The sequence below is a fragment of the Haematobia irritans genome, chromosome 4 (assembly GCF_050003625.1).
Source record: "Haematobia irritans isolate KBUSLIRL chromosome 4, ASM5000362v1, whole genome shotgun sequence".
Lineage (NCBI taxonomy): Eukaryota > Metazoa > Arthropoda > Insecta > Diptera > Muscidae > Haematobia > Haematobia irritans.
Genome location: NC_134400.1, coordinates 170,195,274 through 170,213,407, shown reverse-complemented (window position 1 = coordinate 170,213,407; position 18,134 = coordinate 170,195,274). Strand labels below are relative to the sequence as shown.

Below are 18,134 nucleotides of genomic sequence, written 5' to 3'. Positions count from 1 at the left end.
CTTTACTAAATAGCGAAGAGAATAAAGTGATAAAATTTTTATTTCAACTTGCTAGTAACTAATATCGAAAGAAATTCCAAATACGAGGAAGCTTCATTTTGACTTCCAGCAAATGGATCGCAACAATAAAAACTATCACTCCATTGACAACAACACCCAATCATCACGACGATGCCAATGATGATGATGATGATGTTGGGGACGACAACTATAGTGATCACCCCGGTTACTTGAAGATCGATCTGATAGCAGGACAATTTCTTGCAAAGCAAAACATCAACTCAAAGCATGGAGTCATGCCATGAATTTCAACTGGATCCTTCAAAGAATGGCGCTTGTTTTAGCTGCCATAATAGAGTGACGATGGCAATGACGACAATAATGTTGCGACTAGGTGAATATCCAATTCACATGACTATGTGGAGCTATTTTGATGGCGATGTTGCATTTTTCCATAGGATCTATGTAGAGTTGAAAACGCAAAGAAAAATGCAAGAAATTCTAAACTGTTTTGTTGCAGTAGCTTTGAAATCGATATGATCTTTAAATAATGGCATCACAAGTAACAATGATGACGTTGAGTTGAATGATGCATATGCATGATAATGGCAATATTCATGTAGAATTTTTGCTGATGTCAAGATTTTTTGAGTTATATCTTGCAATGATAAGAATGTCAAAGCTTAAAATGAAACTATGGGGTTTACTTTGCATCATATGTTATCTTTGGTTTAGTTTTATTAAGATTTAGATGAAAATCATAATTTCAAATTTCATATAAAAAAAAAAACTCAAAAAACACACGTTTAAATTTTGAAATTTGAATTTAATTCTGAGGTTTTTTTAGATCAATTAATTTTTTAATTGACTGTCAATTAATTGTTTAATTGATACTATCATTTCTGTGATTGAAGACATTTCAATTAAAAAATTAATTGGATCAATTAATTTCGTTATTGAATCAGATTTTTTTTTTTTGTGTGTAGGAAATATAATACAATAATTTTGTTTCCGTTACTATAAAAGTTGGAGTTGTATCTCGTTGAGATCAGAGTGTAACGCGGGAATATTTACATTATTTGCCAAAATTACATATATGATCAAAATCAAACAGCTAATCAAAATTTTAATCTATTTTAAATTTGACACACAATTCTATATTATACATGACCTATATATGATAAACCATGACGAAATCAAGTTTTCAAAGAAAATTATGATATCGTGCATGGGCCGAAATACCTCGAAATCTTGCGACAATTTTTTGAAGACATGGAAAATCACATTATTTAGAGTTCCAAAAGTTGTACTTGGTACACGTACTGCTCAATCGTTTGTTTTCTCTAAATAAAGTTTCTTTACATCGGCTTGTATATGACCAACAATACAGTTTCTTGACTATAAATACAGCTGCTTGACTGTATGTTTTGCTAGTGCGTTGATGACTATAGCGATAATTGCCTATTGATGACAATAAGAGCTACATGGTTCAGTGTATAGTTTGCTCACAAGCTCTTCGATTCTACATTTGGGTGAAAGGTAAAATTTGAACAAATTATAAAATAAATAATTTCTCCTACGTTGCTTGTATTACAGAAAAAAAAAACCTGAGGAATAAAGGTGAAATTGGCCATAAAATGATTTTCTAATTTTATATCTTTACAAAATTAAGCGATATTTATACACACTAAAAACTATTAGAGCAATAGTTTCTATTTTTACAGATATATAAATAGTTTTTTTGCTAAACAAATTGTTTTTTTTTTTTTTTTTTTTGTCAATAGCAATCACCAATTTTGATCAATAACCTGTATATATTCAACACGTGTGTCAGCCGTAAATATGACTTTGCGGGAACTACTGCCACGGTTATCATAGTTGGTAGAATTCTACCATAAATGGTAGATTTTGTACTGTTTGGTAAAATTTTCGATGTTTTGGTAGATTTTGTAAAACATTCTACTCTAAAAATTTTCTATAGAAATAAAATGTTGGCAACATTTTCTACAGAAATAAAATTTTGCTAAAATGTTCTATAGAAATAGAATTGTGCCAACATTTTCTATAGAAATACAATTTTTGACAAAACTTTCTATAGAAATAAAATTTTGACAAAACATTCTATAGAAATACAATTTTGGCAAAATTTTCTATAGAATTAAAATTTTGGAACACTTCTTTATAGAAATAAAATTGGGGTAAAAATTACTATAAATAAATAATTGGCAACATTTTCTACAGAAATAAAATTTTGCCAAAATTTTCCATAGAAATAAAATTTCGACAAAATTATTTATAGAAATAAAATTTTGACAAAATCTTCTATAGAAATAAAATTTTGACAAAAATTTTTAAAGAAATAAAATTTTGACAAAATTTTCTATAGAAATAAAATTTTGACAAAACTTTCTATAGAAATAAAATTTTGGCAAAATTTTCTACAGAAATAAAACTTTGCCAAAATTTTCCATAGAAATAAAATTTTTACAAAATTTTGTATAGAAATAAAATTTTGGCAAAATTTTGTATAGAAATGAAATTTTGGCAAATTTTTCTAAAGAAATAGAATTTTGGCAAAATTTTCTATAAAATTAAAATTTTGGAACACTTCTTTATAGAAATATAATTTGGGTAAAATTTACTATAGAAATAAAATTTTGGCAAAATTTTCTACAAAAATAAAATTTTGCCAAAAATTTCCATAGACATAAAATTTTGACAAACTTTTCTATAGAAATACAATTTTGACAAAACATTCTATAGAAATAAAATTTTGACACAATTTTATATAGAAATAAAATTTTGAAACAATTCTATATTTTCTATAGAAAAAAAAAATTTGACAAAATTTTCTATAGAAATAAAATTTTGCCAAAATTTTCCATAGAAATAAAATTTTTACAACATTTTTTATAGAAATAAAATTTTGCAAATTTTTCCATAGAAATAAAATCTTTACAAAATTTTTTATAGAAATAAAATTTTGACAAAATTTTCTATGGAACTAAAATTTTGGCAAAATTTTCTATAGAAAAAAAATTTGGCAAAATTTTCTATAAAATTAAAATTTTGGAACACTTCTTTATAGAAATAAAATTTGGGTAAAATTTACTATAGAAATAAAATTTTGGCAAAATTTTCTACAGAAATAAAATTTTGCCAAAAATTTCCATAGAAATAAAATTTTGACAAAATTTTCTATAGAAATTAAATTTTGACAAAATTTTCTATAGAAATAAAATTTCGACAAAACTTTCTATAGAAATAAAATTTTGGCAAAATTTTCTATGGATATAAAATTTTGGCAAAATTTTCTATAGAAATAGAATTTTGGCTAAATTTTCTATAGAATTAAAATTTTGAAACAATTCTTTATAGAAAAAAAATTTGGGTAAAATTTACTATAGAAATAAAATTTTTGCAAAAATTTCTACAAAAATAAAATTTTGCCAAAATGTTCTATAGAAATAAAATTTTGCTAAAATTTTCTATAGAAATAAAATTTTGACAAAATTTTTTAAAGAAATAAAATTTTGACAAGATTTTCTAAAGAAATAAAATTTTGACAAAATTTTCTAAAGAAATAAAATTTTGACAAAATTTTCTAAAGAAATAAAATTTTAACAAAATTTTCTAAATATAAAAAATTTTGACAAAATTTGTTAAAGAAATAAAATTTTGATGAAATTTTCTATAGAACATTTTTTTGTTTGGTAGTTTTTTGATAGAATTTCTTCCAAATTTTGGTAGATTATTTTTGGTTCGATTAGCAACTGTGACTACTACACCCTTAATTATATTAATTTTGCATAAGGTTTGTATACAAGGAAAAACTAAACGCTTTTTGAATTTTCTATTTTACTGAATGATTTCATGGTTTTCCCTCCAGTCAGTTCTTTTAGGCTTTACTCATGATTATTTCATGAATCATTAATTTGCAACAATAACAGCATCCACCTTCTTGGATGTGCTAAACATACCAATCTCTAGAAACAGCCAAGTGTTACCTTAAAAGGATTTCTTCCGTTTGGTTTTCGTTTTCTGTTTATCTCAATGTCGTTTGTACAAACGTCCCCATCAAATAGTCGGCCTGTCATATTCTTCATAATTTTTTCCTGTTTGGTGTTCAGTTTTTGCTTGGATGTTAAATTTAAAGTTACTAGGTTTTTTTCTCATGGACAAAATGACAAAAGCTTGGTAATATTCTATGGTTATTGAATCTGCTGTGTGTTTAAAGAATTGTGTACATATTTCTGAAAAAGAAATTTTAGCAAAATATTTAGTTTTTCTGGATTTCTTGCTTTTAATAATGGAGTTTAATTTATAGGGAAATTGAGCCATGATTTTTTTTGGTACATATGAAATCATAATAAATTGAAACCAGATTTAAATTTGTATCCAAAACATCATTCCTATCAATTCCTTAATAATTTCAATGTTTTTTCAATTGCAACCATAAATAGTAATTATTTATTTTTTTCCTGAAATGAATTTGTCTACGTTTATATTTATTATTAAAATCTCTTTAGTGTCACATCACCGCATTGCAATGACGTTTAAGCCTTTGTGCAAATGGAAACGTCAATAATGATTCCAAATCCGCACAGAAATCACAAAGCAGTGAATCATTTCGAATATATTTTTGTTTTTAATTAAATATCGCATATGCATGTGATGTTAAACAAAAATGCGAATACATATATAATCATATAAACATTAGGGTAGAACGAAAGGGCTTTAAGTATAAAATGTACCCGCGAAAAGTAGCGTAAATAGAACATGAACCCGATATGGCTTACGTTCCATCACACAGATAAAATAAAAATAAAATAAATAAAATAAATAAAATAAAAATAAAATAAAATAAAATAAAATAAATAATAAGATAAAATGTGTTTGTGACTGAATTTTTTTAAATACAATATATTTAGGTGCAAAAATATGATGTTCCCAAATTAGCATAAAATCTTTGAGGCACATATTTTAAAATGTACTAAGTTTGGGACATCAATGTTTCATAAATGTAATATGTGTGGATGTAAACATATATATGTTGCGATATCTTATTCAGAGAGCGAGAGTATACAAAATGAAATAGAAATGGAAACCAAGAGAATTAACGAAAGACCTCAACACAACACAGCCATGAATCAAATGGGACAATCTTCGTTGGGAGAAGATGCTTCTACACATACGAGTACGGTTTCTAGAAGCCCAAGAAGTAAAATTGGGATATCGGTCTACATGGACCGATAGGCACCATTTTCGACACACCTATTTGTTGTCCTAACCTCTATATTTCCAATTTCAGGGAAATCGAATAGAAACTATGGTTGCTAGAAGCCCAAAATGTCATCAATAAATTCAATTTTATCATTAAATAGTTCTGACATATTTATAAAGCCGTGACCAAAGCTTCACGATGATACCTATACTGGTAGTATTTTTGGCCGCTAACTCCACCATACAACACCGACCACTGTGCAATGATGCGTATGAATTTTCCACTTTTTATCTCAAATATTCTTTATTTAAATCGAAAATGATTTTCTTTACATTAAGGCAAATATCTATACATGCCAATATACATACTTCATCTGATGCTCTTCACACATATTTACTTTTACGTGTTCGAACATATATGTGTTCGGATATATATGTATATATACATGTCTGAATATAATTTTTTCGTATTGCATAAATATATTCACACATACTTAAGTGCATACATATGTATATATAAATATGTCAAATAATTAATTAAAACATGATTAATGATTTCACACTTATGTGTCTGTACGAATATTTTTCAAGCATACTCATATTGTATAATTTTATATATACATAAAATATATATTTATATGAATATGAATATATTAATATTTATTATATGGTGTATGGCTGGCACTGTTCGCTTAGGGTTGCATTTATTGTATTCATTAAAAATATTAAAGTTTGTTAGCTTTATAATTATTTGCGAAATATGTATTTCTTTGCAATCTTCACAAAAATTCTTATAATACAAAAATATCAAAGACTACTCCCCAAGCAGAAAAAAAAACTTTATTTTAGTTAAATTTTTATCATTTAAAACAAAACTCATTATTATTGTGTGTTCTGAATTTAGAAAACATGAAGTGAAACTCAGATACTAGAATTAAGAATAATATCCATAATAGAACACGGAAATTATACACAGAAAAAAAATCTAATGCTAAATTTAACTTATTTTTATTGCAAAAACATTATTTGTTTGTAGATAAATTTTATTATTTTTTCGAATTTTTCGCAGCTTAATGAAATCTTACTTTTTTAAGTATGTCTCAAACATTTTATGAACTAAACGTGGGTATAAAGTTCAATGACCGTTCACATAAGTTCAATATGAACTAAAGCAGAAGAAAATTTTATTAAGATTCCCACAAATAGTAAGAATGAACTACAGTATAGTTCAAATGGCCATGATTTGGTGCGAATATATGGTGTAAAATTGATTGGCGCCAATGATTTCCTTCTTTAAGGTGAGTATATTAAGTTCGAGTTTAGCCTCTAAAGTGAAAACTAAATCAGTAACAAGTATATATGGCCGTAAGTTCAGCCAAGCCGAATCTTATGTACACACAAAAAAAATCTTCTGATTCAATCACGAAATTAATTGATCCAATTAATTTTTAATTGAAATGTCTTCAATCACAGAAATGATAGTATCAATTAAAAATTAATTGAAGGTCAATTAAAAAGTTAAAAATTTAATTGATACTATTATTTTTGTGACTGATTTTTGTTTCAATTAAAATAATTGTTGAATCAATTAAATTTTTAATTGAATATTTTTTAAAACTCAATTAAAATTTTAATTGGAAAAATTTTCGTGAAATTTTTTTGTGTGTACCCTCCACCATGGATAGCGTAGAAACTTCTACGAAAGACTTTCATCCACAATCGAATTACTTGGGTTGTAATTCCCGCCTTGCATACACAAGGTCGTGGGCTCGATTCCTGCTTCGACCGAACACCAAACAGTTTTTCAGCGGTGGATTATCCCACCTCAGTAATGCTGGTGACATTTCTGAGGGTTTCAAAGCTCTCTAAGTGGTTTCACTGCAATATGGAACGCCGTTCGGACTCGACTATAAAAAGAAGGTCCCTTGTAATTGAGCTTAACATGGAATCGGGCAGCACTCAGTGATAAGAGAGAAGTTCACCAATGTGGTATCACAATGGACTGAATAGTCTAAGTGAGCCTGATACATCGGGCTTCCACCTAACCTAACCTAACCTAAATTGTGAGTTAGTCCATACGTGGTATATATTAGACCAAACAGGTATGGACTTTTGTACGGTACGTAGAGAGCCAGAATTGAAATAAGGGGGTCGCTTATATGGTCGCTTATATGGGGATCGATTTATCTGAGGGCTATATATAACTATAGACCGATATGGACCTAGTTAGGCATGGATGTTAACGGCCATATACTAGCACAATGTACCAAATTTCAACTGACTCGGATGAAATTTGCTCCTCCAATAGGCTCCAAAACCAAATCTCGGGATCAGTTTATATGGGGGCTATATATGATTATTGACCACTTTTGGCATGGTTGTTAAATATCATATACTACCACCACGTACCAAATTTCAACAAGATCGGATGAAATTTGCTTCTCCAAAAGGCACCGGATGTCAAATCTGGGGATCGGTTTATATGGGGGTTATATATAATTATGGACTGATATGAACCAATTCCTGCATGGTTGTTGGATACCATATACTAACATCACGTACCAAATTTCAACAGCATCGGATGAATTTTTCTCTTCCAAGGGGCTCCGGAAGTCAAATCTGGGGATCGGTTTATATGGGGGCTATATATAATTATGGACCGATTTCGACCAATTTTGCATGGGTGTTTGAGGTCATATATTAACACCACGTACTAAATATCAACTGAATCAGATGAATTTTTGTCTTCCAAGAGGCTCCGGAGGTCAAATCTGGGGATCGGTTTATACGGGGGCTATATATAATTATGCACCGATGTGGACCAATTTTTGCATGGTCATTAAAGACCATATACTAACACCATGTACCAAATTTCAGTCGGATCAGATGAAATTTGCTTCTCTTAGAGGATTCGCAAGCAAAAATTTGGGGGTCCGTTTATATGGGGGCTATACGTAAAAGTTGATCGATATGGCCCATTTGCAATACCATCCGACCTACATCAATAACAACTACTTGTGCCAAGTTTCAAGTCGATAGCTTGTTTCGTTCGGAAGGTAGCGTGATTTCAACAGACGGACGGACGGGCGGACGGACGGATATGCTCAGATCGACTCAGAATTTCACCACGACCCAGAATATATATACTTTATGGAGTCTTAGAGCAATATTCCGATGTGTTACAAACGGAATGACAAACTTAATATACCCCCATCCTATGGTGGAGGTTATAAAAAGGCATAAAGTTATACATATTTGTTGCAAATTTTATTACAACTTGATGGGGAATATCCCAAGGCAACTTTTCACAAAGTTTATATTCTTTTTAATGGATTGTTAGAGAAAAGTAATCGTGAAAATTTGTGATTTTAGCAGCTAAATTTGTTAATTTTTTCTTCTATGAGAGGGTGTAATTTCGTGAACTGCAATTAAAAAGTACATCTTCGACACCAATAAAAGAACTTGTATTTAGTTTCCATATTACATTGTTCAAATAACGACAATATACTGAAACTTTGTGATTTTTATAAATGATCCTTAAAGAACTTCTTGTGAATTGAAAAGGATCATTTATAAAAATAATTTCATTTTCGCTATTGTCGAAATAAATAATTTTTTCTAAATTCTAGCAAACACAAAAAAAGAAAAGAAAAAATTATTGTAATTTTGGAAATTAAAAGAGTGTGAACCGAATTCAGTTTCTTTGAATGTGAATTAAAAATTTTGTGATATTTTGCCAAATAAATAATTTTTATAATATTTTATGATTCGTAATGTATTCTAATGCGCCTGAAACGTTTGACGTCCAATATTTTAAAAAAAATTGCATTGTTTCTAGAATGGATTTAGAATTTTTTCGAAAAATTTTAAAGAATTTTTAACCTGTTTGAAACAAAGAAAATTTAAATTATCAATTAAAAATATGAAAAAAAGTTAAAAAAAAAATTAATTAATAGAGATTCCAGCACTGAAAAACAGTAAACCCACCAGAAAGAAAACTTTCGGTTAATTCTAGAAAATGTTGAATATTTTTAGAAAATTTTAACTGAACAGTATTACAAACGTTGGCATCACGCTGATATCACACAAATAAGTAAATATTTTTCGACAAATTCAAGAATATTTATTTTTGTTAATGAAATTTGTTAAAGAAAATTTTGTAGTTTGAAGGAAAAAATTGGAGTTGAAAATTGCAAGAATGTCTTTAGTAACATACGAAGTTATTGATGAATGCATTTGTAATAAAATTTACAAATTTAAAGAAATAATGAACTATGTTGTGAAAAATACGAATTCAGTAAATCTTTATGCTTCATTTGTGTATAATTTTTCCCGTTTTTTAGTTCATTTAACTAACGTACCAAACAAAAATTTTTTGAGTAAAGGAAACTTTCTCCAAACATAATAATTCCATAAACTCAAATAAAGTTAAATTGCCTTTAGTTAAATAGAGAGTTCACTGTTTTTTTAGTGTGTGTAGTTAAAATATAGAACATCTTTGGGTAGACATTCTTGGAAGTGCTTTTGAAGTTGTGCCTTTAGAACAACTCTCTGAAAGAGGAGTTTTCTTTTCTGAGGATAGAAATGATAAAAAAGGTGTTTCCTTGTGCATTGCTGATTATATCGCTTGTCATAAATTCGAATTTAGTTGCTCTTAAAGAAAATAGTTTAACATAAAGGATTTAACATGAGAGGTTTTTTCTTTGTATCTAAAGAGAGAATTCAAAAAATTTATAAATATATTATTTTTTAAGTGTGGTTCTATTGATTTTTTTTTTTAATTTTAAAATTCGTTGCTTCTGATATTATTTTGCTCCACTTCAGGAGCCGATATAATTGCGATATAATTTATGTCTTGTTTTGTTAGGAAATAAAAATTTTTTAAATTTAAAAAAGTTAATAAAAAATAAATAAAACTAAAACCAACATTTAGGAGTCAATATCTCTTTTTCCGCAAAAAAAAAAAAAAAGAATTTTCTCAAAACCTGTTGTAAAGCCGATTTGTTCCAAACTAAAATTGGTACATTTTGCCATCATTTCTTTTCTAACGAATGAAATTGTAGACAAACGAATTGTGTAGAATGTTGCTCCTATTTTGATTTTGGAATTCACTCTTCAGTTGTCAAAATGCCGTCCAAGCAAGAAGAGCAGCGTATCAAAATTTTGCTCGCGCATCGCGAAAATCCGAGCTACTCGCACGCAAAGCTGGCAAAATCGCTAACAGTTGCCAAATCAACCGTTACAAATGTAACTAAAGTGTTTGGGGAACGTTTGTCGACAGCCAGGAAGTCTGGATCGGGGGGAAATCGAAAACCGAAAGCCGCTGAGACGACAAAGAGAGTTGCCGGTAGTTTCAAGCGGAACCCTAACCTCTCTCTCCGAGATGCCGCAAATAAGCTGGGTGTATCGTCTACAACCGTGCATCGAGCCAAAAAACGAGCCGGACTATCGACTTACAAGAAGGTAGTGACTCCAAATCGCGATGATAAACAAAATACGACGGCCAAAGCGCGATCACGGAGGCTGTGCACGACGATGCTGACGAAGTTTGACTGCGTGGTAATGGACAACGCCGACTACAAGCAGCTTCCAGGACAGGAGTTTTATACGACAAAATGAAGGGGAAAGGTAGCAGATATTTTCAAGCACATAAAACTGTTAAAGTTCGCAAAGAAATATCTGGTTTGGCAAGCCATCTGTACCTGTGGCTTGAAAAGCAGCAATTACATAGCTTCCGGGACTGTCAACCAAGAATTTTACGTGAAAGAGTGTTTGAATAAACGTCTGCTGCCTTTCCTGAAGAAACACGGTTGTTCCGTACTGTTTTGGCCGGATTTGGCATCTTGCCATTACGGTAAAAAGGCCATGGAGTGGTACGCCGCCAACAACGTGCAGGCGGTTCCAAAGGACAAGAACCCTCCCAACACGCCAGAGCTCCGCCCAATTGAGAAATACTGGGCTATTGTCAAGCGGAACCTAAAGAAGACCAAAAAAACTGCTAAGGACGAGCAGCAGTTCAAGGCAAACTGGCTTTCTGCGGCGAAGAAGGAGGACAAGGTGGATGTACAAAATCTGATGGCAGGTGTCAAGCGTGAGGCCCGGCAATTCGGATTTGGAAAAGCGAAAGCCTAACTGAATATTTTTCCTGAATTTTATACTAATTGAACTTGAAAAAGAAATTTAATTTGATTTTTTAAATAAACGATTTCACCGATTTACACGCGTTTTCCCTTGACCAAATTTTGACCGTATCACCCTTTATACGGGTTTTGAGAAATTTCAAAAATCAAAACTTGTTCATGTTTCCTGTAAAATTCACTTTTTAGACTTAGCGCACTTTGGAATGTAGACATCGATATTAGAACCAATCATTGTCATAAATACGGGCCTAAGTAGAATTCTGTATGTAATATTCCATTCTGGAGGAAAGTATTTTTTTATAAGCACATCTCATAAAAAATATATAAGAATGCTTAGCCTTTTTGGTTTTTTGGAATGAAATATGTTTCGGATAAGAAACATGTTTATACGGAAATACTAATAAAAGAACAATGACAATCATGTCAGGCGACGTGATATATATATATATATATATATATATATATATATATATATATATATATATATATATATATATATATATATATATATATATATATATATATATATATATATATATATATATATATATATATATATATATATATATATATATATATATATATATATATATATATATATATATATATATATATATACAAAGTATGTTTGTTTCAGTACTTGTATGATCCGGGTAAGCTCCGAAACGTATGAACCGATTTACTTGAAAATTTCAGAGAACGTAGAAAGTGCTCATGTGGTGAAAATAGGGTACCTCATGGTTTGAGATTTGGTCGAAGAGGGCGACCTCCCCATTGCGCGACTTTTTGAAAATTGAACCACAGTTCGCTGATTTGCTTGAAATTTTCAGGGTAGGTTAGGGGTGGCCTCTAGGCAAAGATCCGCTACTTTATTTTTCGATATTTGGTCAGGGTGGGGGCCTCTCCCTTGTCCGACTTATGTTATAAGTACAGTGAAAAAACTAAACTTCTCCGTGGCCGTGGGGAAGGTTATGAAAAAAATTTTGGTTCTGTTTTTTGGGTATTTGGACGTAGAGGCAACCTTCTCCTTGCCCCACACTTGAAGGAAAGTTGTTCGATTTTCTTGGAATTTTCAGGGAAGGTTAAGGGTGCTATCCACCTCTGTGTTTGTACATGATTTTTCGATATCTGGTTGGAAATAGTGAAATAAACTTCAATTTACTTGGAATTTATAGGGACCGATGGGTAGTTTGTGAAATTAATATAAGGTATGAGATTTTCTTCGATAACTGGTCGGGGTGTAGCGAATTTTTGAAAATTGAAAGTAGAGGGTTGGCCGTAAATGTCAACTCGGTACATAATTTTATGATTTTTGCAGAGGAGACTTTTTTGAGTAAAAACCTTAAAAATAAATGAATTTCACAGGCAAAGTATGGGGTATACATTCGAGAATGGAATGCTCCAAGAGACATGTCAATTATGAGGTCAATTTTTCAAGTAGTTTTACTTTTTCCTATTTATTGGACGGGAAACATAGATTCTCTGTATGTTGTTGAAATAGGATGCTTAATTTTCCGGTATGCTGAGGAGAAGGATACCTTTCTTTAACAAACCACACTTGCAAGTCATAGGAAATGTACAAGATTGTCCAACGACTTGAATACAGAACATAATTTTAAAAAATTGGTGGAAAGGGAACACCCTCTCCCCGAGTTTGTTTAGACGGGCCGTTTTACATCTGCATATCCGCCGTATTTCTGTATATGGTATAAACTAAAAAGCAAGATGTCCGATTTGTTTGAAAGAATTGAAATCTTTTCGAATTTGTTTGCAGCTCGAAGGATATGATTGACTAAGTTAACGCAAAATTTTCCTACAAATACGCTTTGGAAGGCGCAGCGAAGCGAGCCGGGTTACGCTAGTAGAATATAATAATAACTTATTACATTTGGTTATGCGACGGCAATGAATCAGTGTGTTATTGTTAACGACAGCATTCCAATGATTTTTGGTAGGAAATAAAATACAAGGACAGGAATCGAAAGATGAGGGGCGCTAATAGTTAGCTACAATCAAAAACAATTTAACAATATTTTAGATGATGGAAATTATTCTTTTTTCTTAAATATGAATTTCCCACACTTTAGTTAAATGACCCAGCAAAAAAAGCGTCGCCAAAAAAGTAATGAAAATGATCTTTTTGGATCCGCAAGTGATGCAAAATTGACGCAGAAGCGATGAATTTAACATGGGCTTGTCATAGGACGGAAGTCCTCCATTTCAACAGCCGTTGCACTGAATTTGCATCACTTCTTTAGGTGTGATCCGAATTCAATGTTTTGGATGTAGATTAAAAAATTCTGTGATATTTTGTCAAATAAATAATTATTATAAGTTTTTATAATTTTTAATGGATTCTAACGCTTATCGGAAACGTTTGACCTCAAATATTTTCAAATATTCAAAATTGTTTCAGATTGGATTTAGCATTTTTTTTGGCAAAATGTAAATGATTTGTACCATTATATGAATTCTTACTCTGTTTTTATTTGAAACAAAAAAAGTTAAAATTATCCATTAAAAGTATGAAAAAACCAAGTTATAAAAAATTTGAATTAAAAGAACTTCCTGGGTAGTTAAAATAAAGAACATCATTGGGAGTGCATCTCCTGTAAGTGCTTTAAAAGTTGTGCCTTTGGAAGAACTTCCAAATTTTTTTGCTGGGGAATTAAATTCGTATTTCCTTCATTCATTAATTTCAATCAATAATCAAAAAGCCTTTATTGACCTATACAAATATGTAATTTTCTAAGTTTTAACACTACACCCACAAAAAATCGCCTCTGTAAGATATGTTCCCAAACATATTCTGCTTCAAGCTTATAAACAGTACTTATTGTACTCTTAAGCTGTGTTTTCATATGCATACGAGTATATGAGTTTTGATTTTTTCCGACTTTTTTTATATCTTGTTTTTAAGTTCATTGTGTGTAAATAAATAAATATCTATAATATGACAATGCTATTGATATTGAAAAACAAGAACAACTCACCTGTGATGCCGACGGATAACCGCCATATCCAAATTGTGTGTAAGCTGCCATTTTATAGTGATGCTAAAGAATGTGAATTCACAATTTAAATTCATGCACATGTAATATTGCACTTTGCTTTATGGATTTTCTGTATTTCAATATAATCGTTATTTATTGTTAATGACTTTTTGTCTTCGGCTAGGATTCTTGTGGTAGTTTAATTTTATTTTATTTTTTGTTTTTTTTTTCTTAATTTGAATATTCACTACAAATCGAAACGAGAACTCTACAAAAACTTGTTACAAGTATTGACATGTTTTGCTTTTTCTGTTTGCTTTAACTTCACTCAATAACCCACTTGATGTTTACATTCGATTCTCTCCACATCCTGGCTTATATGTGAGTATCGAGTGTTTGTGTTAGTTGGTTACTTAGTCATAATATCAACACAGTAAGTACATTGTGAATGGTAATCCTGTTATTTTGCATTGCCAATTTCAATGGATATGGGCATTGCTTTATTTTTGTTGTTTTGGTGGAGTTTTTACGAAGCAAAAACAACAATGGCAAATATTTTACGAATATTTCTCACTGTTTTACAAACACTCTGTAGTAAGGAAAGGATTAGAGTGTGAGGGAGAGAGGGAGCACTCCAATATATATTTTTTTGCTAGCTTGTATGAGAAACACAATTGTTTTCTTGTTGTTGTTGTTAGCTAAAACTGTTATTTGTTGTTCGCCTATTCACATTTGCTCTTTGTGAAGCCAACAAACATAAAAAAATACATTTGTCACCAAATACACCATTCACATTTCGTTCATACATCGGTACACAATCACGCACAATGGTAACGTCAACGCGACGGTCACAGGCACATTGTGTTTGGGTCTTTGCCGGTTCTTAAAAATGACCTTAGTGTCTCATTTTTCGACTGTAGAAAGAAAGCCATAAAATGCACGCAAAATTCCACATTTAAAATTGTAGCCGTCGCTACCGTTTGTTTTTAGTGTTCACCGCCAACAGGTCAGGCCCAAACAAACCTTTTGGCTAACCGTACAAGGTTACAACATAGTTTGACATCGAACGTAACTAACAATGAAGTTGGAAAGTTGAAAGGTCTTACATTTGGTTGCTTGGTAGTTTGTTTTATTGGCTTAGCTAAGGTATTTAGAAATAATATTGGATGTGGGTGGATGGGTACGGTTGTCTTAGGAAACTTGGAGTAAAATGAATTAGAGAAAGAGAGGCATAGAACGGTACACTTTCTTATTGTTGTTATGAAATAGGGTTTTAGGGACCACGTAAACATGTGTCAATACACAAACGCACACACACACACAGCGTCACATATGAGTTCAATATTTATTCAAACACACGCGTATTTAAAGATGAACGTCTTTTTGGTTGCATAAAACAGTTTGGTTTGGTTGGAGCCATCGGTTGCCCGTCGAGTGTAGATTTTTTCTTTAATATTTAAATTTCTTAGGCTACACGCTTTATACGCAAAAGATATTCGTGCAACGTACTGCTTCCACTAACATAGCTTCTGCGCACTAACGATGTTTAGCAATAGACCGTCCAACCTGAACTGGTTGCATTTGGGGCCATGCCGATTGATGGCCAACAAAAGCCCCCAAAGATGATGTTAATTGAAAAGAAAAGAAAATAACACTCTACTAGCAGAATGTCAACAGCAAACCCCAAAACAATCACTAATGCTATCTCCCTCCAACATAAGACTTTTACAAACAAATTCACCTATGGAGAACATTAAAATTTTCTTTTAAGACATGACACTTGGACTTGTTTGATAGAAGTTCTCTTTGTTTTACGGCTAAACTGTAATAAAGTTTCTCTTCTCTCGTTCAGTTTATAAACTCAGCTAAGCTCCACCCATTTGAGCAATGTCGGATACAACAGAACTCGTTAGTTTATAAGTTAGCGAGTTGATGTGCTATCATCTCTCGTATTAAGGAGAACAACATGAAAACTTACCCCCTCACAAATGAAGAGACCACAATTGCTTATATCACTTTAGTGTTGCCGTCTACCGGTGTAGCATTTTTAGAAAATTCTTCCTAAATATAAAGGGAAATATTTTTGATTTTAAGAAATAATTCTTTATGAAAATAATTTAGTTAGTATATAAATTTTGAAGATGGAAACGCTTGAGTTGTTTGAAATAAAAAAAAAAATTGAAGCGTCTGTTATCATTTGGATTTTTAAACGGACGTTTATTTGTTTGGCAACATAGAGCTATGTCCACTGAAAAAAGCATGTCTTGTTCCAATGATTTTACCTTTACTCTAATGATTTGGGTATTTATTCCGAGCCAAAGAAGGGGAGAATTGAAGTAAGGACACCTTTAAGACACATTTTTTTTAATTTGAGTTTTGGTACTAGGAAACAAATTTGAATTTATTCCATTTTTTGCGTTTTTCTTCATGTGCTGTTAGAACTCTGCTTCAAGTAAACATAATGCTATGTTTCAAGTAAAATATATAAAGTGTTGAAAGACATGTACTTTTTTGGAACGTTTTTTCACTTTGTAGTCAAGATGTAAAAATGCAACACATTTAAATACAATTTCATTAATTTTGAAGAGTTCTCAGAATTATTAAAGCCTAGATGACTTTAATCAAACAAAATTTTCTTTCATGTAAAGATACCCATTTTTATGTCTAATCAATTTAACTATGAAGACAAAACGACTTCATTGAAAGGTTTATCCACTTTTGGACAAAATTTGCAGTTGTAGTTTAGGGACATCTTTGGCCTCAGTTTCCATCTGTCTCATTATAACAATGAGACAGATGGATATCGCTTGATTGTCTTAGAATTTTACCCTGATCAAGAAGAACTATAATAATTATAAATAAAATAAGTAAATATTTTTTGTTAAATTTATTAAAAACAAAATATTTTTAAGAATATTTAATATTTTGTAGGCAAGAAGTTGGAGTCGTAAATTGATAAAATGTCTTTAGTGTTATACAAAGTTTAAGGCAGACACAATTTAAATAAAATTTCTCATTCTAGATACTTTTGAACACAATATAATTAAAATTTTCTCATTTTAAATAATTAGAAACTATTTTGTGCTAATTTCAAATTTAGTAAAATTGTGTACATATTTCATTTGTATAAAAAATTGCTCTCATTTTTTTAGTTCATGCCATTAAAATAACAAAAAAATAGTTAAAATAAAGAAAATGTTTGCATATTTGGCAAAATTTAATTAAAATCAAATGTTCATGAATTAATATAACTCTAAATCCGCTATGGATTTTTTTCTAAGGGTATTATTGCAAAACGTTCTTAAATTCGAAGATTTTTTTGTAAGCTGAAACGTATTCAGAAATTTGTGGTTATCACGTTTAAGAGGAAATCCTTGCAACTGGACAACTTAATAAAATAAAGCACCAAAGTTTTGCTTACGAGTGATTTTGAAATAATAACATTGCTACCATGCACCAATTCCGGATTCAAAAAGAACATTTTCAATGCTTTTTTGGCGATTCTTTTTTTGCTGGGATTTTTGAAACAATTTTTATCTTTAATATACGTTAAATTAAATATCAAAGTTTTCATTACGAAGAAAATGCATTGGTAATGCGAGTTTTAATAGTGGCAACACTTTTATTCTCACATCACCCTCTGTGCTCACACTCTTACTCCTTCTCTTTCTCACACACACACACTACAGGGTTATTGTATTCAAAAACCATTTCCCCTTTGGCTTTAATAAAAAAAGACTGGAATATATTAATATTGTTGTTGCTTTCGCTTTACCAT

General features: G+C 30.6%; 1 protein-coding gene across 1 annotated transcript in view; it reads right to left on the bottom strand.

Annotated features, from left to right (window-relative positions):
• ara (araucan) overlaps positions 1–15,912 on the bottom strand; it is a 118,802-nt gene extending 102,890 nt beyond the window's left edge. The window contains exon 1 of the mRNA XM_075305540.1: positions 14,357–15,912. Coding sequence (XP_075161655.1) covers positions 14,357–14,407 — 51 coding nt within the window. The 5' untranslated portion in view covers positions 14,408–15,912. The remainder of the gene's footprint in view (positions 1–14,356) is intronic.
• Between the last annotated feature and the right edge of the window lie 2,222 nt (positions 15,913–18,134).